Raw genomic sequence first — 24,354 nt, 5'->3', positions numbered from 1 at the left:
AGAAAGCTCAAAGCTAGCACGTGCTTACCATAATATAAGCAGCAGGCCTAGATTCAACACCAAAGCTCTAGAAAAATTAACTGATAACTATTCTGCTTTCACAGCACACAATTTATGACTCAACGCAACGCTCCATAAAAATTGTCTGTCCTTGCCTAATTCTGTAAAATGAAAAGAGGGAAGGGAAAAGGTACCACCAACATCAGAAAGTAAAACATTTGAACTGAGTATTTCAATGTTATTTATTTAGTAAAAGATGTTTAGAACAATTAGCTTTTTTTCTCTGATAGAAACCACGTGAATGTTGCTACACTAATAAAAATCTCAAAAATCAGTAATATGATAGTAACTAAAATGTCCTCTTACAGAAATAAAAACAAACCTTCTGATTTTCTTCTATTTCTTTTCTCATTTTCTTGTCTACAGGCACTCTGGTCAGTGATCTGTAAAAGTAAAATATTGGTATCACTCAACCACTATATTTTTAAACATGCATTAAATAATGTGAAATATTTATTTTAATACCATATCCAATGCACTGTAATTGAAGAATGCTGTAATTAAAACTTAAAAAGAAGAGTAAAGCAGTGTCATAAATATTTTATTTTCAAAACAAGTATTTTGTTCTGTGCTACTCTAGTAAACCCAGGTTTCAAATTTGCTACATTTTGTTGAAGTAACATTATCAGCATATTTGCTGATAGTGAGAGCACTCTCACTCTTTCCTCTTGGTTTTTTTCTGGAAAATAGCATGTATATTATAAAAAAGTTGTTTAATCATCTAAATTATTACCTAAATAAATGTCATATTTGTATATTTTAAGTTAATGTTACTAACTCCATGCTACGCAACATTACAGCGCAGGCGGCCAAGGATACAACTCGATGTTTTGGCCAAAGAGAAGGACAATATGCAAAGAATGACCACTTCAAAATTAGCTGAGATTAGAAAAGAGATTTACAGATTGAGACCCTTGGAAATGTTAAGTATTTACAGACAGTCAAAATTTTAGTTTCCTTACTTATTCTACCTTTAGAAGATAATCCATTGATTTTTTTTGCCTTTCAAGAACATTGCCTTTTTTTGCCTTTCAAGAACATTGAAATGTTTCAAGAACATTTCAAGAACATCTACCACAATGTATTGTATGTGAGGTTTATAATTACTAGGCTATCATAAAATACTGCCAAAGGCAAATTAATCTCTCCATGTTTTAAGAAACCCTAAACCACATTAACCTAAACCTGATTCTCCCAATAAATGCCAAAACAAATACTGTAGTTGCCTACATAAATATTTTCTTCAAAACATGATTGCACATGTTTTAGCAAATCTGTATGGTGCTTTAAGAAAAAGTGGAGTCATCTTAAACCTGAAAGTTAACTAAAACTGAGAATGATTCTACTAAGCCAACTTAAATACTTATGGATAATAAAGCTGTTATTTAATAGTATAAATCCTCAACTCCCCTCCCCCCAAAAGAAACTGATTTAGAATAGATCTTGCTAGTAAATACCACATTTTTCAGAATATGTCAGAAATAAGACACAAAATCAGTTTACTTTAAACAAATATTCAAGCTTTCCAGGTGATCAAAGAGACTACTTGTTAAGGGCAAACAATATGATTTCCAAGCTTTGTTTATAAATATTACACAATTCATCACAGCTAAATACCCTTTTTCCATTCACCCCCTCTAAATATTCTGGCAGATTATTTTTGTCACCATGAATCCCTTCTGGGCCACGTGATGAAAGGGCAAAAGAGGATCAAGAAGGAGCTGTATTTATACCAGCCCATACTTGGTGGGCTTTCCTTGGCTCAAAATGAGAAAAGTGTTACTCAAACTGTGATGTCAAAGCCAGCACTAAAAAACAGTCAACATGATTCAAATATATTATTATCAGTAGTCATTGGAGGATGAGCTTAATGACTTGCTTATTATTGTTTAACTAATCTAAACTCTTTCTCATAAAGCTTTCATAATCATACTGCTAGGTACTCTCTATGCACATAAAAAATGTAGTAAGTGTATTCAATACTGAATAAATGTGTCATACTGCACTACTTTCTGCGTTCACTCGTTTTGAAATAAAAATTGTAGAACAGAAACCAAGAAACATTTCTGTTGAAAAATAAAGACTGCTGATTAAGATTTTAAAAAAAATAAAAGAAACTGTAAGTCCAAAGAAAAGAATACCTGCAGCCAAATTTAAATTTGGAAAAATGGAGAAGGATTAGGAAAAAACACTATCAAGTCAGAAGTCTCGAAAGCTGACTATGTAGGACACTGCTTTAAGCTACCTTCTACCAGCAACAGACATAATTCAGGAACACTACAGAACTTTTCTCATTCAAAGAACATCTGTAATTGATGGGAATTATTACTGAGAATTTACTTAGCCAACAAGCAAAACAGCTACTTAACAGAAGGGCTCCATAGCAAGGTGGAAATTTAATGTGTGGCAGTACTACCACAACTATTATTCTGACTTCATAGCAATAGTTTTAGAGAGTCCTGAAGAAAAAAATACTTTAGGGAAAAAAAAGCTCTGATTTTTATCTTGCTAAACTCAACATAAATAGTAGTAGGGCCTGCAACTCTCGGAATCAATGCTTCATTCTGCATACACAGGTGATCAAAATTGCACAGATAAAAAGTACAACCTAAATCTTTCCAAATAGCTTAGAGTAATAAGGCAGAAACATAAAAAAAAGAATGTGAAAATAATAAAAAAGCAGAAAGGAGAACATTAGCAAGGAAGTAAAATACGTATCAGGTAAGCTTTACTGATAGCTTTTTTGTTAATAAGAAAGCAATACATTAAAGAATCGTTAACTAGCTCCTTGTCTATACACGGCAGTTGATGATGCAGGATTCTAGCAAGGAGAAAGTGTGATGGTCGATCCTTGAGAAGGACACCCTAGGAATTTGAGGTAACAAGTGTAAAAGTACCTGTGAAAGATATGCATTCATTTTGAGTTCACTCATTTGTTCAATTTGTTCAGAGCTTCACAAAGTTTTATGCATATTTTTCTAAATATTAAGTGTCAAGGACTCACTAAAGAGAAACACTTTACTGTCTGAAAGTAAATGGATACTATTTATCATTCTACATGATGCAGAAATATTCTTGTATGACCTTAAGGTTGTAATATTTTCTGTCATATAATTTTATGCATCTTTATTCTTACCTGGAAGAACATGTAGCTATGTAGTACTGCATATCAGGGGAAAAAAGGAAACTTTTCACATATTCATAATGTTAACATTCATGAATGATAAATTAATAGCAAGAAACAGAGTATTATAATTCTTATTACAGCATTCTTAAATAACAGATAATTATGACATGTATACAACAAAACAAAGATGAAAAATACCCTATAAAATGAATTACCAAAACGTTGCCATGACATATATCAGTTGTTACATTCTCTACATCTGATGACATTTTCTAAAATCTACCTCAGACTAACCATTTCAATGGGAAACACTGAGACACAAAAATGCAGGTTATAAACTAGGAAGTGAAAGAAAGTTCCAGAGGAACGGTGTATTTATTTTTTATGGTGTAAGGAACCCCTCCATTTTTAAGGAACATATAATATTTAATTTTTTTTTTTCATAACTATAGTTCTAAAATTTTTATACAGCCTTTTCAAACCAAAATTTGCATAATTAAAAAATGGTTGTTTTCATATCTGTGTGAAATTTAAACAATTTTAAAATATTACTATTATAATGATCAGTTATCTGAAGTGATTAAGCAGTATCTTTTTATTTCCTGCTTATTCTAGGGTTTTGTTTTCCAAACTAGTATTTTTTGACTCAGCAGGTTAAGCATGATTAGACTATTAAGGAAATATATTTTGTGCACTTCTTTGACACAATGCCCCTTTGATTTAAGTTTGATGTCAATGTAGACCTACTAACTTTAAATTATTTAAATATTTCTAATCTCTCATATTAAAAATAACATGCTAGATTAGCATATTAGAATAAATCATACAGGACAGGAACTGCAATTCACCTTTTAATAACTCTAAAGTCTTCTTATACTTTTACCCATAAAAATAAAATGTTTGAAGAGCAGGTAAATTGTGCTCTAATGCCACAACTACACGGTATTTCAGGCATTTTAAAAGTTATTTTTCTTCCTTGAAACAAGATGTTACAAAGGTAGTTTTTCTATTACAGTGTAGATTTCCTCTAACAGAAAATCAGAGATGACAATGAAACACTGTGATAATTAAACAAGAGTTGTAAAATGTGAAGCACACTGAGTTAAGAATCCCATTTAGCATCATATTTAATTCAGTAATTCAAGCAAATATTGCTGATAGGATTACATGAAGAACTTACTAAATATAAAGAAATGCTTTTCTCAATTACAATACAATTGGCTTACAGGAAGAACAATTTTTAATATTAGTACAGAGGAAAACATTATTAATTTATTTAATATTTATCTTGATCTTTTATGAAGTAATCTGTTATGGGAGACAGATCTTCCCCAGTAAGGACACTAACATACAGTAGCCAGGGCCCAATCTTTTCAGCAATGTTGTGCTTAGAACCAGTGCGGGTAGATCCTCTACAAAATTTATTAATAGAATTTTGCCTCTTCCTACTGTGAGTAGATCCGCTATTCATTCAACAGAATTTTCCACCTGGGAAAATACAATTCCAGTAAAAGCTGGGAGGCATTCAACCATAAGTGCCTGAAGGATTAGGATGCCTTCATGGCATCTCCTGCACCAGACAGGAAACATTTCAGAAAGCGATCATGAGCTCTCCCAGGAGTTACTTTCTACTCGATGCAACTGCCTGGAATCCATCTAGCAAGCGGAAAAACATGACTATATGACTGCAGGATTTGTACATAAATCTGTATTACTGTCATTAAATTCAAATTCAAACATAAAAACAGTATTTGAAAAACAAGCTTAAGTATCATACCTGGCTCTTATTGGGAAGTTCTGAGCTATGTCTTTCATTACCTTTAAGGCATCATAAACAGGGGTAGACATAATTCGAGCAGCTGCTTGAAAACTAAGATCTAGCGGGGGCAAAAAAAAAAAAAAAATCACTGGAAATAACACTCTCAATCAATACTGCTTACAATCAGAAAACTGTTCTGCATGCACACTTTCACTATTCATATTTTTTATGTTTCAATTATACATTATAAAAAATTATGAAGTAACATTATTAAGGTCGAAAAGATGGGCACTTAAAAGTTGGAAATACCAAATTCAGGCTTTCCTACAGAATTCTGCTGTGCTGTCTTGAGCATACATATTGTACATGTAATTTCTAAGTTTACAATAACACACTGAAAAAACCAGACAATTCATCACGTGGCATTATGCCAGTATTACAAGGGTATCATGCTCAAACCTAGATACAGACCAACCCACAGACACCCATAACTGCAGTAAAGAATAAGATCTTTCCAGCTCCAGGACTTCACAAGATTTTCAGCAAACAGATATATGAAATGTAGCAGGCTGTATTGAACCTGTGAGGTGTACAATTTTCAAGGGTAGCAGCAATTTTACAGGAAGAGAAATCAGAGACTCACGAAAGAAAGGCCAATCTACTGTCAAATTTCAGTTCTCCTAAGTGTCTAGCACAGTTTTTAAAGGGATCTCATTTTTTTTCTCTAGGTATTTTTTCAGAGTTTAGTAAATTTTCATATATCAGGACAGTTTATAATTCATTTGCCTATCCACTGGAAGAACAACAATGGAATTGATTTAGCCTCTCTGGTGCCTAACTTGGGAGTGACAAATCTTGGCACGAGACCGGGGAAAATCCAAATTTGGTACCAACAGGGTAAGGCAACAAATACACTAGGTGCTTCCATGTACTTTGGGTACAATCTGCCTAACTACCTCAGGGCAATGACACTTTTTCCTCATAATCTGCTAGTTAAGACATTTGAGCAGAAACTGAAGGCCTCGTGTTATTCAGTTTGAGGGAAGCTGATGCCACATATAGTAAAAAGTGCTGGGCAGAAAGTTATAGAAGATGCTGCCTAGTAGAACTTCACACCATCTTTTTGGAGCAATTAGGAATTAAAAAAAAAAAAAAAGGCTGAAGAAAAATGAAACAAAGTGAATAGCATACATTCCTAGATTAGCCTGATAAAGTACATCTTGGCTGGAAAAAAAGGTGAGTCTGAGAGGTGGAGTATTAACTTGGTATTTCTTAATACTTTTAACAAAAAGTATAAAGAGATCACTTTTTTAAAAGAATGTTTCAGATCCCTTTCAACAGCCACATAAGCTGTGATCAGGTGACGAAATACCCAATTGCTGCTCTTATTACAGACAGCAATGCCTTACCTGCTGTGCGCTTAGGATTCAAAATCTTTCACAAATTATTAATTATTTCCATTTTATGCTGAACAGCTAGAGTACGAATATTCAAATCCCACTGAGGCAAACTGACGTGTCTTTTTACCTTCCTGGTTATCTCTGGTCAGGGACTGTCACTTACAGAGCTCCCTTTGCTGAGAGAACAGTGTAGGGCACCTTGAGGAAAAGATGATCCTAAGCTTAAAGCAGATCTCAATGTATGCTTTGAAAACTAACAAAGCACTAGAGATCAAGCGGCAGTTCACACAGATAAAAGAATGAGTTATTAAAGGGAATACCACACTGGTACTCTGTGCACCATTTTTCACTATGAACAGTAAACCTAATTACTTACCTAAAACATAAAGGCTCTTGAAAGACAACTCTTGAATGGCGTTTAAGGTAATTTATAAATAGAAGTATGCCCTATAGCTGAAGGAGTTTTGGTTAAATTTAGTTAAATTTTTACTTGGAAGCTAATTAAAGGAAATCAGAGAGTAGCTGAGCCATTAACTCAGCCACTGTAGTTAGTCATTAAGAATGAACTAGAGAAAGCACCCAGTCACGTCAGGAGTACGAGTACCAAAACAACTGCACCATACAAAGAGGGGCTGGAGAGCCCCTGTCTGAAAAGGCCCTGAATATACTTATCACAAGCCAGTACCAGTCTTCCTGGCACTGGACAAACAGCATCCCAACGCTTAACTACTTTCAACACTGTATGAACTGGTTGCCTGGGGAGCAGCACCAATTTAATTTTTCATTTATATAAGTCATGAGACCGCAGAAGAGACCACCAAAAAAGAGAGACCTTGTTCTGGCTTTTGAAGGTAGACACTAAAGGGATCAAAGTTTCAACAGACCGCTATTCAATCACATAAAAAAAAAAATTAAATAGACAAAAAAGAGAATTTTCTTTTTATTTGCACAGTAGATTTCTCAGGAGAACTGAAATGTAATGTTTTTCAATTTTTTAAAATTTTGGACCAAGATAAATCCTGCAGCTGAAGGGGACTTCATTGATAAAAGACTGCAAGTGAACTGCAGTTATCTCAAATAGTTTCAGACTGGATGCTGCTAGCAAGCTCCATAACAGTCAAAAGAAACTGAAGTTCAGATGGTTGCTCAGACTCCTTCATTGCACTAGTATAAAGGCAAATCAGTTTTGATCAGGTTGTCCTCTAACACTGAAGAATGTAACAGGCAAAATTTAGTTGCCTAAACTTGAGTGTCATGACATTTTAGGGGCCTATTTTAGAGTGATTTATAATTCCATTTATGCTACAGAATGTCCTACAGGTCATCTGCACAGAAGCTGATTAGAAATCAACTTCTACATATTTGTTCTCCTTTTCCACAGGAAAGCTTTTAAAAGCATGTTCTTCTATTTGATGTTATATTAAAAAAATGTATCAACGTGAACTCCAGTACACTGGTAAAAGTTAGAATTTATAAACTAAACAAACTGTCTTAACCTATATTTTGTCCCAACTCAATAGTTGTATCAAAATGGTATTTTTTGCCTGACCTCTCAAAAAAATATCTGAAACTAAATTTAACATCTGAGATAAGACATCAGGCAGAAAACCAGGCAATGTAACTTCTGCCTTTAAAATGAGTAAAGCTAGTTATGATTCTCCATCTTATAAAATTACTTCAATGCTCCTTTAATTTCTAGCATATAATACTAGAACAAGATACCAACACATTCTTTTTAAATACTTGATATAATACTGCCTTTTTATGAAATCATGTCTCTCTATCACAATATTGATACATCAGCATAACAAAGGAAAATTAAAGAGTACTGTGTTAATTCAGAAAAATGCAATACATACCCTGTAGCTCCCAAACCTTCAGTGGTTCCATGTTGTTAGTAGTTTCAACTAGATGTTTTTTAAACTCTTTCAGATTATTTTTCAGATCAGGATGCATCTGTCTACAAGAAAATATTATTTTTTAAAAAGGCAAAATCAATGACATCCATCAATATCTGCTTTTATCCACAGTATTGCTCACAGCTAATACTGTATCTTTAGGGTAACAAGCAAGATTTGAAATTTTAATTCATTCTTAAAACAAAAATGAGGATTTGGGGTGAGAAGAAGTGATTTCTGAGGACTAAAAACCAGTTACTTACAAGAAGGAGTTCAATTGTTTTGTAGTGATCTGTCTCAAACCCTGTCACATAAATTTTGATGCAATAAATGAACTCAAAGATTAAATAGTATTAATACACAATACAGGTAACTGTATAGTTAATTCACTATAGCATAATGTATACCTAACTGCATACTAACTGTACTATAGATTAACTGTAACTGTACACAGAGTTTGTTGTATTACCTACAAAAGACACAGGCAAGACAATGTTGAGAACATCTTTTATAAATCAACATCACTTACGAAATCATGGTACTGAGCACACAAATCACTAGTTAGACCTGAAGAAGAGCATGGTGCCCAAAAGCGTGGCTATTTTTTTTTGAAAACATAATTGGGCCAAGAAGTTTTGAGGGCAAAGACTTCAGCCTGCTACAAGACACCCTTGAATGTCAAACAATCTCCATCACATTTCTAAAAATTCTTCTCTTAGAAGTATTGAACAAGAAGAAAAAAGTAGCTAAAAAACAGACATCAAAAGCATTAAGACTTTAAGTTCTGTAATGTTTCGTATTTTATTTTAGATATTAAGAAGTTTCACAAGGAATCCCTCCCTCCTCATTTTTCAGCTGTTGCATGATATTAACCATGGTTCTTTATAGAAAAAGAAAAATATCACTGATGAAACTGATGTTCTGGAATTAAAATATAGTCCAGGTTCCTCAAAGAAAGCATACTCAGCTGAAAAGGGAAGCAAAGACAGAAAATTCCTTTTTTTCTTACTTTTAACATAGACCTAGAAATTACAAACATAGTTCGTACTTTTAGAAATCCCTCTATGAAGTAGCAAACTCTTAACTAGTATTGAGCTCTTTAATTACTGTTTTTACTGCCTTCTTTGCAAATTTACCTTGATGATATACGTATTTTTTTTTCCGTTCAGACCATCAATTCTTCTGTGAATGGAAGACAACTGACAAATAAGACCTAGCCACAAGCCACATCTGAGATCTATTATTGATGCTTGGTCCCTCATTTGTCTTGTTCACTTATGCTACGGTCAATGTAGGCACAAAATCAAACACACATAAAGCCAACTGAAAAAAAAGCTACCCTTCTCTGGATACGTATCATGATGTGGGATTGAATTATGTTAATTTGCACAATCAAATAGTTATATTTCTAGGATTTTATGTATTCTGCTTACATTCGTAACTATTTCACAGCTGAGAAAAGTATAACCTTTGACATGGCTAAAACTGAGGGACAATTTACAGATTACTGAAACATCTCATCTCCAGTATGAAAAGGAGAAGAAAAAAATATGAGTCTAGAAACAACATCAAAAAGTCTGAGTAATTATCTGACAGCTTCACAAATTGGTCACAGTGCAACATCAAGAACCCAAGTATAGCTAAACCTGGTGCAATCCCAGAAGACAAAAAGCTCAGATAAAGATATGACATAAGCATTTGATATTACCTGCTGTGGAAGGTCTCTAATACATAAGTGAAACAACAAGGAAGCCTGCCCATGTGGGTGCACTTCTATCTCAATGTGTTTACTTTAAAAAAGGCAGAAAGGGGATGGGCTCTCAAGAATTTAGACAGCATTAGCAGCTCCAAACTCTGAGATGACTTACAGCTTGGTGAGAGTATCTACAAACAAGTTTACTTTTTGCTTTAAATAATGAGAGAATGACACTAGAGAAGACCCACACTCTTGAGTTTCTTGTTGTAGAAAAAACACAGCATTTATGATTCATTGCATGGATCTGTTACAGGAAAAGGGGAAGCACTTTGCATGACTGCAACCATGAAATTAATCCATCAATGGAGGACTGCAAGGAGCCCTCAATAGGGAAGCATCCATTTTCATCTAACAGATTGTAACGTGGAGATAAAAGAGCTCCTGCTAGAACAGAACGCAAATGCACGAATTCCATGTTTACAATAAGCATATCTTCCAAGAAATACCACTCCTTAACTCTAAGAAATGAATGATTATCCATCTTAAATACACCTTATGTAGCTACAACACATGGGTTTGGATTTGTTCTGCTACTACTTGCATTTTGAAAACCAACATTTTGATTCTAATTATCTGAAAACAGAAGTAGCAGCAACAATTTACTGTAGATACAAACATGAAAACATGGTGTTCTAACTTTTTGTGACTGTTGCCCGGAGGGAGTTTTTTTCCTTTAAAAACAGTTTACTGTATACATTCTAAGAGAATTCAAAAACTAAAAGCAATAAATTGAAATGAACAGAATAAACAACTGTTGCATCTTTACATTCACAAGACATACACAAACACATTAATCAGCGTTTTCACCTGTGGAAAATAAAGTAACTTCCAACATAAATCTCACTTCTATAATTTTTTTTTTTTTTTAATTTTGGTTCAGGTTCCAGAAACAGATGCGGAAGTTTAATTATAACTTATACCAACTCACTTTAATTTGCCAAAGAGAAATCCTTGGACATCACTTTCCTCCCCCTCCTCCTCCTCCTCCTCTTCTTCTTTTGTGTCATTCACTCCTGAACACATAGGACATGTAGACAACATAAGCCAGGAAAGTTACTGATGTATTATGTTCTTATGAATTATAAAAAGGTTAACAGAAACATACAATCAGAAAGTTGTCGTTCCCAGATATAATTTCAATTAGATTCATACTTACGCATTTCTATTTTGGAATCAGAATGAATCACTTTACAGAACTTAGCAACATTCAAATTAATTTTTAAATATAATTCATCCAATGGTAACGTTTTTTATATAAATGAAATTGATATGTTTAAATAGTTCACTACCCAAAATAGCCATTTCTGTTTGATTAAGTGGTGAGGTATAACTGTTATCAGCCAACTACTACCAAATTTATGCTTGAAAAGCAGGATGACTTTAAAGCCCTTGAATCTCCAGCTAGCATTTCACATAAGTCAGAGATCAGTTTCTTTCTGTTAAAAAAATTAAACTATTTTGGATGTGACTTAAAGGCTATTAAACCTTAGTCTTACCAAAGAGAGTTAACTAACTTTCTTTATATCCTGCAAATGTCCACTCAAAGCAATTTCTCTTTGTCAGAATGCTATAGCTACCACTTTCTGTGGTAAATGCCTCATTTCAACACATAGTAATGTACACTGGTGCCAAATTCTATGATACAGCACATCCTTCCTACAGAAGATAGTGAAAGTACTTCCACATAAATTCATAAAAAAACCCCTCACCCCTGAAACACTAATGTGTAGATACTGTAGTAATCATCATATTAGAGATGCCAACAAATAAAGTAATTGAAGAGCAAAGGTTAAACGATTTTATACTTATTGAAAGGAAGAAGAATGTGTTACGTCTTGAAGATCCACAGAAAACAACAATTAGAGGTTAGGTAATGAACTATATCCTAAGCACAGCTGTGTACAAATGCTCACATAGAGTTTGATGTCTTAGTTCCTAATGCCTGAGACTTCCTCCTGTAAAAAGAAATTAAGTGCAACCTCCAAAATATTACTGACTTTATAACTGAAGATTATAACATCTTTCAATAGTGTCTCCAATGAGATATCAGAAATAAATAAAAAAAACCCCACATACCTTTAACCTGTGTGTCATCTACTGCTTTATATTCTGTGCTCTTTATTGCAAGTTCTACACCATATCCAGATAAATACATTTTTCTGGAACTTGGTTTCTGTTTGAGGATATTATTTTAACAGAACAAAAAATATAACTTAAAAAACTGTATTTATAGGAGATTAACAATATCTAATATTGTAACTTTAAAATGTTATGACAGTCATAACTTAAATTTCCCCTTTAATTTATGATTCAAAGTACAAAATACTACACCAAACAAATTATGAGAGTCATGTAAGGCACACTGACAGTCCATTCAGAAGGTGTGTAACAGAAAGTTAGGACTTCCTTTATCTCCTGCACACCACAGAAAGGCTGTGTCAAAATTGTAGTCCCTTCACATAATACTGGAAGAAGGACTAGAACAGGCAGAGCTGGTAGCACCCTATACAATTATTACAATTCACATTTTAAACTGTTGTTAATTTCTTTGTAATTTTGCCAGATTTCAGCATGTTAGGAGGAAATTCTCTATTTCTGCATCAGGTTGATTCTTTCAAACAGTTTTGATGAAAGAGTTAATCACTATCTGCAAGGAAGATTAAAAAAATGTAGTATGGTATCACTGGTAAAAACAGGTTGCCACTTATTAAGAACAAGAAGTGTTTCTAACTTTGGAGTGGAAGTTTGACATTCAATAGTGTAATTACTCAGAGCATACTTATTTCTGAAAATGTGCCCTAATTTGCCCAAAATGTATGAAAATCCCCTTTCCAAAATGCAATTTGCACATGCACAGCAGCAATTCTTGAAAGCCTTTCAGCTTTAGCTTACAATTTCTAAGAATCATTCTGTACTGAGAATCCTCCAAGCCCACAACTAAAACCCAGCAGGGCTGGGGATGTTCTCTGTTGGTCCTCTAAGCAAATCTCAATGCAGAGAGCACTGGACTCTCTACACAGTCTCAGCAATACTGGCCAAAAAACCCCATGACAGCAGAAAGACTGTACCTCTTCTGCTCTCAATGCTCCCTCTTCTGGCATTTAATGCAAAGAAGGACAGAGAATCCGCCTCAATGGGAACCAAAGAATAAAAATGCATGTTGTGAGGAAGGAGGAAAAGGAGCAGTCTGAAGAGAGAGGAAGACAACAGGCATTTGGGGGGACCATGGTGCATGTCAGAGCAAAAAGACTGTAGGTATTTAGTTGGGGAAAAAAGTGCATAAAAGAAGAACAGAAAGTTCAGTAAAAACTATACCCCTAAACAACTCAGAATTTAAGACTGGTTTCCTCAAATTCTTTATTTCATTACTGTGAGCAAAGTAATTCAAAGTCATCTGCAAACTGTGGATCTCATCTCCCTGAAATGCCTGGTCTACATAAATCACAGCAACCTCTCGCTCCATCAGATTATTCTTGTATTAGCTGTGCTATTTAACAACTGTACTTTGAATATAAATTACAAAAAGCTTCCAATAACCAAAATTGGGGACAATATAGTTCCATGTACTGATATTTGTCGTTGTTGTTTCTTCAGGGGGAAGAGTAAGTTAAGAAAAGCATTCAGAAATGTTATACTTAAAATATTGACACTGTGGAATGCCAACACTGAAAAACTGACCAGTGATGTTGACTCTGATAGCCCATGCTGCTGTACTGCAACCAACATATGAGATTATACTGAGAATATATAAAATTATGTGATTGATTTTCTACTCTAGCTCCCATTTTTCTAATTCTTGTTAAGAATATGTTCAGTCTGCTGCACCAAGATTCACCCAAGATCTTTGTACAATGTACAGAAACCAGACATACAACCAAAAAAAGAGATATTTCAAGATCAATCGGTGATGCAAACAGTACTTGCATGCAGAATTAGATAGTATTATCATGCTTTCCCATCTTTGAAGTTTGTATTAGGTTAATCTTAATTAATTAACTTAATCTAGAAAGTTTTAAAATTAGAATATGTATTGGACATGATGTAGGCAAATGCAAAAATAAACGTAGAAAACTTGTTTTGTCAAAAAGCAAGAAAAACAATGAAGAGTTTACTGAATCAATGTTAATTTGAATTACATACCTGAACATAATGCCGTAGAACATAAACAATTTCCTCCTTTTGTGCCTTCTCAGATAAAATCTTGTGGAATCTGACAAAGTCTTTCGTACCCACTTCTGCATAAAGAACAACCACTGGGCCATCCTCTTTGAGAGTTGGAAATTTATGATCTCCCTTAAAAAGATATGGCCTGGGTCTGGTTTTAAAAACAAATAATTGTGATATTATACATTCAGAAAAAAATGAAAACAGTGGCAGTTTCTCTACTTCATAATTGAAAACACTAGTAAGGGCTTATATGCTAAAAGTATACAAGCGATATTAAAAACATCACGAAATAATCATGATTGCTCACAAACTAACTTAGAACACCAAATTTTCGAACTGAAGTCTAAGACAGTGAAAAATCAGCATCAACTATAAATAACTTTAATGTATTTTATCAAATGACAACACAAAGAGCAAATGAAAAGCACAGCACTGAGATTTTGTGCAACAATCAGTTGCAGCTTGAACCTTTTAATTTAAATGATGCATTACATCTATTAGAGATGTACAGAGCAATCAGTGAGTAACAGAGTAGCAGAGGGTTATTCAGTGAAGTTTGAGAAAGCTGCTAACACACATGGAAACTAACTGGGGTTGTGCTTTAACACCATCAAGCTCTGTTAATTTAGCTAATTTTACAAAATTTGACTGCCTACCTACCCTCCTCATTGAAAGCCATGACTGTAGAAGAGTTACGCTTTCTATACCTGCAATGATTTCTTAGATGACTGCAAACATCTTTTGAATAAAACCTGGGAAAGATGGAAAAGTAATAGAGGATGTGATTGAGTAATATACTCAAGGTGCTAATTATTGATGAGTGCACTTCTTTTTTAAAGTTGCCTTTGCATAGTCACACTTGAAAGACCAGTACAAACCTCTCCAAGGCGAGCTGAGAAACTCTAATCCAACATGCACTGCAGAAATGCGTGTACTAGATGCTCACTGAAAAGTCATACTGGAAAGGTATGAGCAGAACTCCACATGCCACGGTTTCTGTGATGCAAAGCTTAGGAATATCTTCGTTACAAAAATCACAGAATAATTTATACTGCAAAGGACCTTTGGAGGTCATTTGCTCCAATTCCTCCTTCAAAGCAGGGCCAATTTGTATCAGGTTACTCAGGGCCTTAACATCAACATCCTATTTAAGCTTGGTAGGTATGCAATCAAAGACCGCATTTGTAAGGCAGAGACAAAAGGAGGGGCCTGATTTGGGACTTAACTTGGGCACCTGCAGCCATGTGCCACAGAAACACCAGGGAAGCTTTCCCACTGTCATCACAGGACAGGGCAGGCAAAGTAGGTGTCATCGGGGAGTCTGAAACAACTCTTGCATGAGGAAGCTTTGTTCAAGAACAGATCCACATTGCTCCAATGAAAGCATACATATAGGATGCGACTTGTGCAACTTCCCTCTCATATCCAGAGAGACAAGAACTGCCACAGTCATTTATAGAGAGGTGAAAACATAAATCAAGGGAGCTCCTCTTAACTAGTTGCCTATGTATAGCAGAAGAGCAACTCCTGTTCTCAAAAGGTGGGTACAAAGTGCTGTCATGACTTTCTTGAACACTGACAGTCTCAAAGGAAGCATTTTATACTATAATGACCAAGCTTCACTAAAAAATTCAGTGCTGCAGTGAAGTAACACCACATAGGGCTACCATAATGACCTTGGATTGGAGAATTAAAGCATTCAGCCCTTGTAAATCCAAGATAAGCCTCTGTTCTCTGTTTCTCTTTGACATTGAACAGTAGTTGTGAGTAGTAATTGATTTTCTTGCTCTTAGAGCTGACAGCTAATTTATTTCCTTCCTTAAGAGCTTCTCATGACAAGGCTGCCTGAAAGGGAAGGAACAACAGTTGGGCAGACAAAAAAAAAAGTTAAAAAAAAAGTTAAAAACAAATACACGGATGTGGATTTCAGCACTTGCTAACCAATTACTAGGGTAGCACAGGCAACTATATGCTTGCCTACTAGATAGTTGCCAAGAAGGGATGCAGACGGAATGTGATGGACAGAAAACAGCAGACATGCATACTGACAAACCTTCTAAGGCACTGATTGTTTTGAGACTCCCACCAATGCTTCTGCTTTGGGCAGCAACAGCCCCAGAAATCTTAGTGTTGTGTTTTGGACAGTTTGCAAGATAAGCAATCCCAACCACTGAACCACTGAAGATCCTCCTTTGAAATGTCCAGAGCCCTTGAGCATTGCATTAGAGCCATGCAGTCTGTTTCAACATGGCTGAAAGTGCAACAGACCAAATCATGCTAGCTGCTGCATAAAGGACTGGAAGAAGCAAAACCTTGATCTTGACAAGCAGACTATTTGGGCTCTCCTGAGTCCAAAGTGCCTGAGACTTCCAGGATCTCAGGTTGAGCCGATGAATCTGCACAAAATAATGCTGCAGCCTCTTCTTCCTCTTCCAGTGAGATTTGAAACTATCATCCCTAAAAATAGAACATTTCTAGTGTCCTCATCCAATATGGGGAACTTTAGGACACAACTGGAAGCCTAGCTTAAGTTGGCCTGGCTTAAGTGAAAGAGTCATGACAGACAAAACACAGAAAATGAAACACAAAGGAAAACAGTTTGAAATAAAAAAGGAAGCAATGAAACAAAAAGATCTCTTTTCATAAAAGCCACAGAGAAGAAGAATGACTGGTTTAGAGGAACCAACAGTGAGATGGCACACTGTCCCATATCATTTGTTCACTATATAGAAAAGGCAGAACAGGAGCACAGCCCTATCTGTATCACCTAGGCTAAACATCTCCAGCACAAGTGAAAAGCATCTGCTAGCCAGAGTACAACTCTAAGAAATAATAGTGGACACATTTACCTGAAGGTGAACATGCCTTTTTTCTAAGTCTAGCTTCAGGAACTCTAAATATTTGAGTGACTCAGCTACTTTTGGGGTGCGGAGAAGGAGAGGAAATTTATCAAGATTTTGTCCCTGCAGCTCTGAAGGTTGTAATGTGACTGGTGCACACAAAACTATACAAAACACAAGAACAATTTAATAGCAAGAACTACAGTTTTGTTGTGAGTTCTTAAAGTTAATGATTCCTAGAAGTCTAACTCTCTTGATTCTGAATACTTCAGGATTCTATTGTTTAGTATCATGGTTTTTCCAGAATCTTGTAAATCTGGGGATAGTATCTCCAGAAAGGAGAATGTGCTGAATCCACTTAACTGCTTTAGAAGAGGAGTACATTCAGACATTGTGATAAAACGTTAAGGTGTCATGATGCCTTAATATATGACCAGGAGAATTCAACATCATTTTAAAAGCCAAAATATAGTACAAATAATTTATGTAAGAAAGTAAGAGACACTTGTTAGGCAGAATGTAATAGTTAAAAATTGGACATTGCAAACTAGACAGTGAAGTGTTTTTGCAAAAACTTTGGCTATTGAATGAGTAAAAGACAATGACTGAGTAGGTTGTAATTCTATCAATGGACTTAGAAAATACCATAAACCACACATGTAGAACACAAATTTGTTTTCAGAAGCAACCATTCCCGAAGAGACAAATGTATAGGTTTTCAAGGGTTTTTTTTTTCAATTTATATTTGATAGAAAGCAAAATCCAAGAAATATGCCCTACTAAATAATCTTTCAGCTCCACATATCTCCATTAAGTGGTTGAGGGTATGGATACTAATGCATATTATGGTGACCTTCACCATTGCAGGAAAAAACCAACCAAACAAAAAAATGCTACATACAGGTCTTGGAAAAAATACAAATGAATTCTTTTTTTTACAGAGATCAAACATTTTGCTTTCATTATTTTGTTATTCTTTGTTATTTTGATAGGTTCTACATTATTTTACTTCATGGCCCAAATTCATTCTGGACTGATGCTAGTTTCCACAGAACAAAGCCTGCAGAAAGGCTTGATAGGTGCAAAGTCTAGCACCAGGTGAGGAAAGGTTATGCCAGCTGAGGTAGACTCCTCTTCCACCCCTGTGCCAAGCCCTTACAATCCAGAAAACCTCAAATACAGCAGCACTCACTGCGCAGAGAGGTCTGTCATCAGAAGTACTGTCTCAGACGCATTAAATGGTAAGCTTGTATAGAAAATACACTGTAACTTAAACTTTACTACTGCATACCAAAAAAAAAAGGGAAGAAATACATAATTATCCATGTGGTTTGAAGAGCAAAGCTCTATGACTTCTTTTTAAAACACTAGTTTGATTCAAACTGTTATGAAAATTCATCAAGTGTTTAAAATATTTCAAAACCAAAAGTAACTCTTTTAAAATAATGTATACTTTAAATGGGTATGTCTTTAAATATCCAATAAACAGGGATTTATGGGCTTGGCATTATCAAGTAAGCAGAACATAAAATTTCAAAATACTATGAGTACATATGCAATAATACATTTTCCTCTTTAGCAATCTATTTTTCCTCTTAAAAACAGATCGTTACATTTACCTCTTAGTAGCCTTCTTCAGCAGCTTTTTTATTTCATTAGTCTTACAGGTGTGCTTCTCATGGATAACCACAAATGCACTGCAGCCTTCTGGTGGAGGTTCATCAGCTGCAATCTAATATTTCAACAATTATACTCAACCAGAATGCTTTGATTGCACTTCAACTTAAACTCACATCCCTTTGATTAAAATAACTCAACAGCTGCCATTGAGTTGTGTTTCTAATTAAGCCCATTCAAAATCGGGTACATATAAAAAAAGTAATGGAAAATATTACAAGATTAAGACCTTATAACCTTTGTGAGATATAGTCTATCAAATGCAGTCATACTCCAGAAAATTCAAGTCCATTTATGTTCTGTGAAAAGAGGGCTAAGAAATCTCTTTGACAAGCTGAAATCACAGCCTGTACTCTGAGATATTTTTAATTTTAGTCACTGTCAGCAATCATGTTAATGTACAAAGATTTGACTGCTAACCAATAAATCCCAAACAATTAATGTCAATTTTTGGTTCTCTCTCCTTCCCTCCCCCTGCCTTTTTTTTTTTTAACTCTATTCAGCTATTCCCATGTAAAGTGGGAATCCTATGACTGTATGTCAATGACTCTGGATTCACAAGCTGAAGGATAAATAGAAGATATAAGTCTGAGATTACGATATTCCTCCAGAGAACACTTGCAGAAAACCCTAACTTTATTACAGCTTATTACCTTTCAGAAACATGGATTTCTCACTTTATCTTGAAGGTGGCATTGCTAAAAGGAGGAGGAGCAGTTTTAGGCTAGAAGCACAGTGAATTTCTGTCCCACCCACAAAGCAGGTATTTGACTATTCTATCTTTCAACTTTTCAAATACTAAAATAACAAGAGATGAGAAGTCCGCTAAGTAACAAATATAAATGACTTGAAGCCACAGGAGATTTCCGACTTTGGGAATGTCTGAATTCCCATAGGATTATTTAAAGTAATGCAAAAAAACCCCACAATCTCAGTTTTAAAAATGAACAATTCAAAAAATCCTACCCTGAAAATAATGCTATCCTTACAATTAAACATGAATATTTGTTCCTGTCAATCTAACCAGCTTATAAAGCATCACCTTTATAAATGGATCATGTTTGACTCCAAATAATGTTGGCATATATTTTAGCAAACTGTAATAATGAACATTCTTTACTCTGCAGCCAAAATGCCACATAAAATCATGTACCAAATAGATCAGATAATATAGTCACCTGCTGAAACATCTGAACAGTTGGAGAGTATGCCCGTATGGAAAGTGCAAACTTCAGTAGATTGATTTGCAAATTAGATAAAAACTGTCCTGCTTTCTTCAAGATTAAATTGTAATAGGAATGTTCTGAATCTGTTGAAGGGGGGGAAAAAAAAAAAAAGACAAACTTTTAGTATTTAGCCATTAATGATGTGGCATATCTACCTGTGCTACATAATAGGCAAATATTAGTGTCTTGAATGTTGTCCACTGATAATTGTTTCCTTCACTACCAATTCTAAAGGCCTAATGCAACATCAATATAACAAAAGGGGGTGCAATAGCATTAGTTAACATCTAGATCATTTTCAGCAATATAAAAATCCACTCAAGACAATAATGTCTCTCTGCAGACCCATACGGAAAGTCTTGAATAGAGCTCATTCATTTATTTCTATTTGTCAAGCTTATGCTAGCCTTTTAACGCAAATTTTGAAGGTTACTTACTTTCAACCAGCACTATTTTACAAATTATTTCCTCACATTTAGTCTTAGCAACTTATATAAATAAAAACCTTCTAAAGGTGACATTCTTTGAGCTATTCTCACATATTCTATTTTGTCCTTAAAGATACATGATAAACAAGAGTATGAGAATGGATGCAATATGTGAAGTGGCTTCCCCCCTCCCTGCATCTCGCCTTCTCAAGGCCAAAATTAGGACTCCAAGTAAGAAAGAAGGTGGATGGTATCTGGGAACAACAGAATTGATAATAATGAACATTGGTTGGAAATAATTAACCTTCATTTCTTCTTCTAGAGGCATATTCAAGTGAATATTCTCATGCTGTCTTTGGATTGTGAGGCAAAGAAACCTAATTAGAAAGAGGATGTAATATTGTTTTATAAGTTGTGAAAAAGACCTGTATCTGTTTAAGGAATAACGCTCACCAAAATTTTAAATCAGACTGTATACATTGTACTATATGATATTCTTGAACACAAACAAGTTAGAGTCAGACAACCAAAGCTGTGACCATACCAAGCATCATGCACCATCACTGTTTGAGGCTGTTCTTCCACAGGAGGAACAGCTGAAATGTGTGAAGCAGTCCAGAATTGCCAATTTATGCCACCCCCCAAATAATCTATGTAGTCAGCATGTATTTTACTTCCATTGATAGATACTACTTGGAAACTACAGTGATTCAAGATCTTTTTCACGTGTAATTCAAATATTCTCCTATAAAGGTGAAAATTTGCAGCAAATGGAAAGTGAGTTGCAGGAAGGAACCCTTCTAGCTGTCCAGCTTGAATTTATCTGTGTTCTTAGGTCAACACCTTATTTTAAAAGGTGTTCTTGCTGTGAAAGTGGAATAATCATCCCAGTGGGAAACCTCTTTAAGGGTCCACAGTGGCACCAAATTTTTACACAGTGTGAAAATCCTCTCACATGACTTAGCCTGCCAGATTTTACTTGCCTCAGCTGCAGCAGATCTCAGAAGTACTCGTATCAAATGATGAGTGCAGCAACCAAAATGCCATTCCCTCACCATGGCCTAGGTTCCAGCAAAACACTGGACCACATACAATAGCCCTGCAGGCCACAGTTTTGGAAATGGAAATATCCATTAACTGCTCCCAGAAGTTCTGTACACAATTTTCATAACTAAGCACTTCCTATCCTCTCACTTTCCTCTTTACAACCTCTAACCTTCTTTTGTTCTTAAAGCCTCTAGGATCTCCTTTCTGCCTTTTCCTCCTTCTTAAAACTCATTATTTAGAAAGGCTGAGTTTGCTGTAATTCACTGGGGGGGTGGGATCTAAGATTACAAAAGGGTATGATCTGCATTTCCAGAAAGCTGCCTTCCCATTAATTGTATGTAATCATTACCATCTAACATTAAATTCAGTGGACGAAAACGCCATCTCTTCTAAGTTTTCTAAACCTACACATAGCCCTGGCAGAACTCAAATGAGAGAAATTTGGCTTCACACATTCCAAGTAGTGACTAAAAAAATCTGCAAGTGGTAAATACTTCCAGATTGAAACATCTTTCCAGTAACTACACTTTCAGATTTTCTTCAAATTATCTCCACAAAAATAAAAATCTGATCTGAAATTTCTGCCTCTCCACTCAGCCCCAAATAACATCCTATTGAACACAATGAAGAGTTATTAAATATACAATTCTAAAGATACCGCCTCAATAAAATATTTTTACCACAAATCTTCAAATACTTTGGGTTACAAATTCCAGCTGTGCTTTCACTGCTGTATATAAAACAGCAGACATTTTTGCTCTGAAAGATGATTAAGACAATGATGATTTTAGTAAGTTAAAAAAAAGATAATTTGTCATGTGCCTTCAAAAATGATTGTATAACATTGACAAGGTTACATTTATCAAATCGTGCATCCACTTATCCTACTACTTCAACTTATATTAACACTGCTGGCTTCATTCAGACTATAACTGTACTTTAAACTTCAGCAAGATAAATTAATACACATCCAATGCTATACAATCCCCCTAATGCAAAAACATTTTTTAAAGTTTATTACATACAGAACTATGGTTTCAGTTTTGCAAACTATTTTCACATAGTATTTGCTCCTTTAAACTTGATAACTACTTGCCCTCCAGACACATTTTAACACTGCACTCTATGCCAAAGAGTGTAAGTCATAATAAATTTCTTAGGATGTTACAGGGAACCATGGAAAAACAGATGTTTCTGGTCATAAAATGCTGCATGATAGCATATTACTGCTAAATTCATTAACAAAGTTGATTTAAAAATAAATGAGACATTAATAGGATACAGCTCTAGATTTCAGACATCTGAATGCATGTGTATGAGCTACGTATCTGTACTTCCTTTCTAGCCAAGAGAGATATACCCTAGCAGCCAACAAAACCTGAAAAGCTATTTTGCTCACTCTAAAGATGCCTAAATTTGTCAGCTGAATAGTTCCCAGCTCCTGTAGCCAAATTGATTAGATTGACTACAATGAGAACTGAACAGCCAGCTAAGCAGACTCATATTTAAACATCAACATTTACTATCAGCATCTACAGCAGTATCTCACATAACAGGTAGATTAAAAATAATTAAAGGAAGACAACCAGAACGGTCACAAAACTAAAGTAGAGGTCTATATCACAGCTCCTCAGATCCCATGTACACGCAGCACAAAATTAATCTGAATATATGCTGGCGGCTCACAGGAGAATTCAAAGTACTGAGGCACAGGAGGTAGAGAGAGTAAACATAAGGGACATAATTAGTCAGAAGAGCACAGGGTGCTGGGATCATTATTTTGAAGGATGAGACTATAGGGATTGTTGCAACCGCATAGATGCGTATATCTTTATCTGCAGATCAGCTAGGGAATTAGGGGTCCCAGGTAACAGCACTTCAAGCAATCACTGGCCAGTCAAATCCCTATGACATTCAAGCAAGATGCCGGTAGAGAGGGAATAATTTATGTTATTGCATGATTACTATATAAGTACCATGCTTGTGAAACTGACTCCTCTTGAATCTTTAAGGTGGATAAGCACGTAAAAAAATACTTCTCTAATTTAATTGTGAATAATGTGTAGTTTTCTAGTTTACAACAAATAATTTGCATGATTGTGGTTTACACGCAATATACTGTTAGATTTTTTCCTGAGAAAATAGTTTCCCTATTAATAGGTTTGTGTGGCTTGGTGGTTTTTTTTTTTTTAAATATATATTTAAGAGGCTGCTGAAAATTCAATATATAAACAACCACTTGGGAAGACAGTAAACACTCAAGTTATAATTAGTCGGCAGGGAACTGGCTACTTACCTTCACTTTGTGTTCCTAAATTAACCTTTTGAGATATAAAAGCAGCAGCAAGTTTAAAATGCAATCTTCAGTGTTTTGTAACTGTGCTGTTTTTAATATGAAATTTTGCAGCTTTGATTTCTTCATAATATACATGCAGCCCAAAATAGCATCATCTGCATTTCCAAATCTTCCACAAGCCTGGTGCAAGTATGTTGCATATTAAGTAGACATACACAATGTCACCCGTGCTACCTGAAAGACCTCACTCTAATTTAATATAGCGTATCCCATCATTAACTTCTTGATGTTTTTTATAGTGTACAATCTCAATGATGCCCAAACTGATTTGAGTTCATATTAAAGAAAATGTTGAGACAACCAAATATATTGACCAGACTAAATGCTTTACCAAATTCCACGTACGTTCCTCCTACCAAATCCATTAAATTGCTACATACATCATAGCTAAACAGCCCATTACTAGAACTAGTTTGCTAAGGCTGCGTATTTTAAATGAGCAAGTTAACAACAGATATTGATGTGAGTATTCTAAATTTAAAATAACAAGTTTTGAGAACTGATAAGCAACAGATTGGAAATCATCCAAGGAATGATTTAAAAGAAAAAAAGGCCACCATATTTGATTTTCTAAGTTGCCTTTTAGCTTTAACACTTCATGACTCTTCTGAAA

General features: G+C 34.9%; 1 protein-coding gene across 1 annotated transcript in view; it reads right to left on the bottom strand.

The window, feature by feature from the left end:
* UGGT2 (UDP-glucose glycoprotein glucosyltransferase 2) overlaps positions 1 to 24,354 on the bottom strand; it is a 95,637-nt gene that overhangs the window by 65,529 nt on the left and 5,754 nt on the right. Inside the window, exons 3-10 of the mRNA XM_075727799.1 lie at positions 19,863 to 19,993; positions 18,627 to 18,739; positions 14,141 to 14,315; positions 12,077 to 12,173; positions 10,929 to 11,013; positions 8,206 to 8,306; positions 4,965 to 5,064; positions 383 to 443 (exon numbers count right to left, since the gene is read on the bottom strand). Coding sequence (XP_075583914.1) covers positions 383 to 443; positions 4,965 to 5,064; positions 8,206 to 8,306; positions 10,929 to 11,013; positions 12,077 to 12,173; positions 14,141 to 14,315; positions 18,627 to 18,739; positions 19,863 to 19,993 — 863 coding nt within the window. The remainder of the gene's footprint in view (positions 1 to 382; positions 444 to 4,964; positions 5,065 to 8,205; positions 8,307 to 10,928; positions 11,014 to 12,076; positions 12,174 to 14,140; positions 14,316 to 18,626; positions 18,740 to 19,862; positions 19,994 to 24,354) is intronic.

This window comes from Pelecanus crispus, chromosome 1, assembly GCF_030463565.1.
Source record: "Pelecanus crispus isolate bPelCri1 chromosome 1, bPelCri1.pri, whole genome shotgun sequence".
Classification (NCBI taxonomy): domain Eukaryota; kingdom Metazoa; phylum Chordata; class Aves; order Pelecaniformes; family Pelecanidae; genus Pelecanus; species Pelecanus crispus.
This window is presented reverse-complemented; position numbering and strand designations above follow the sequence as displayed.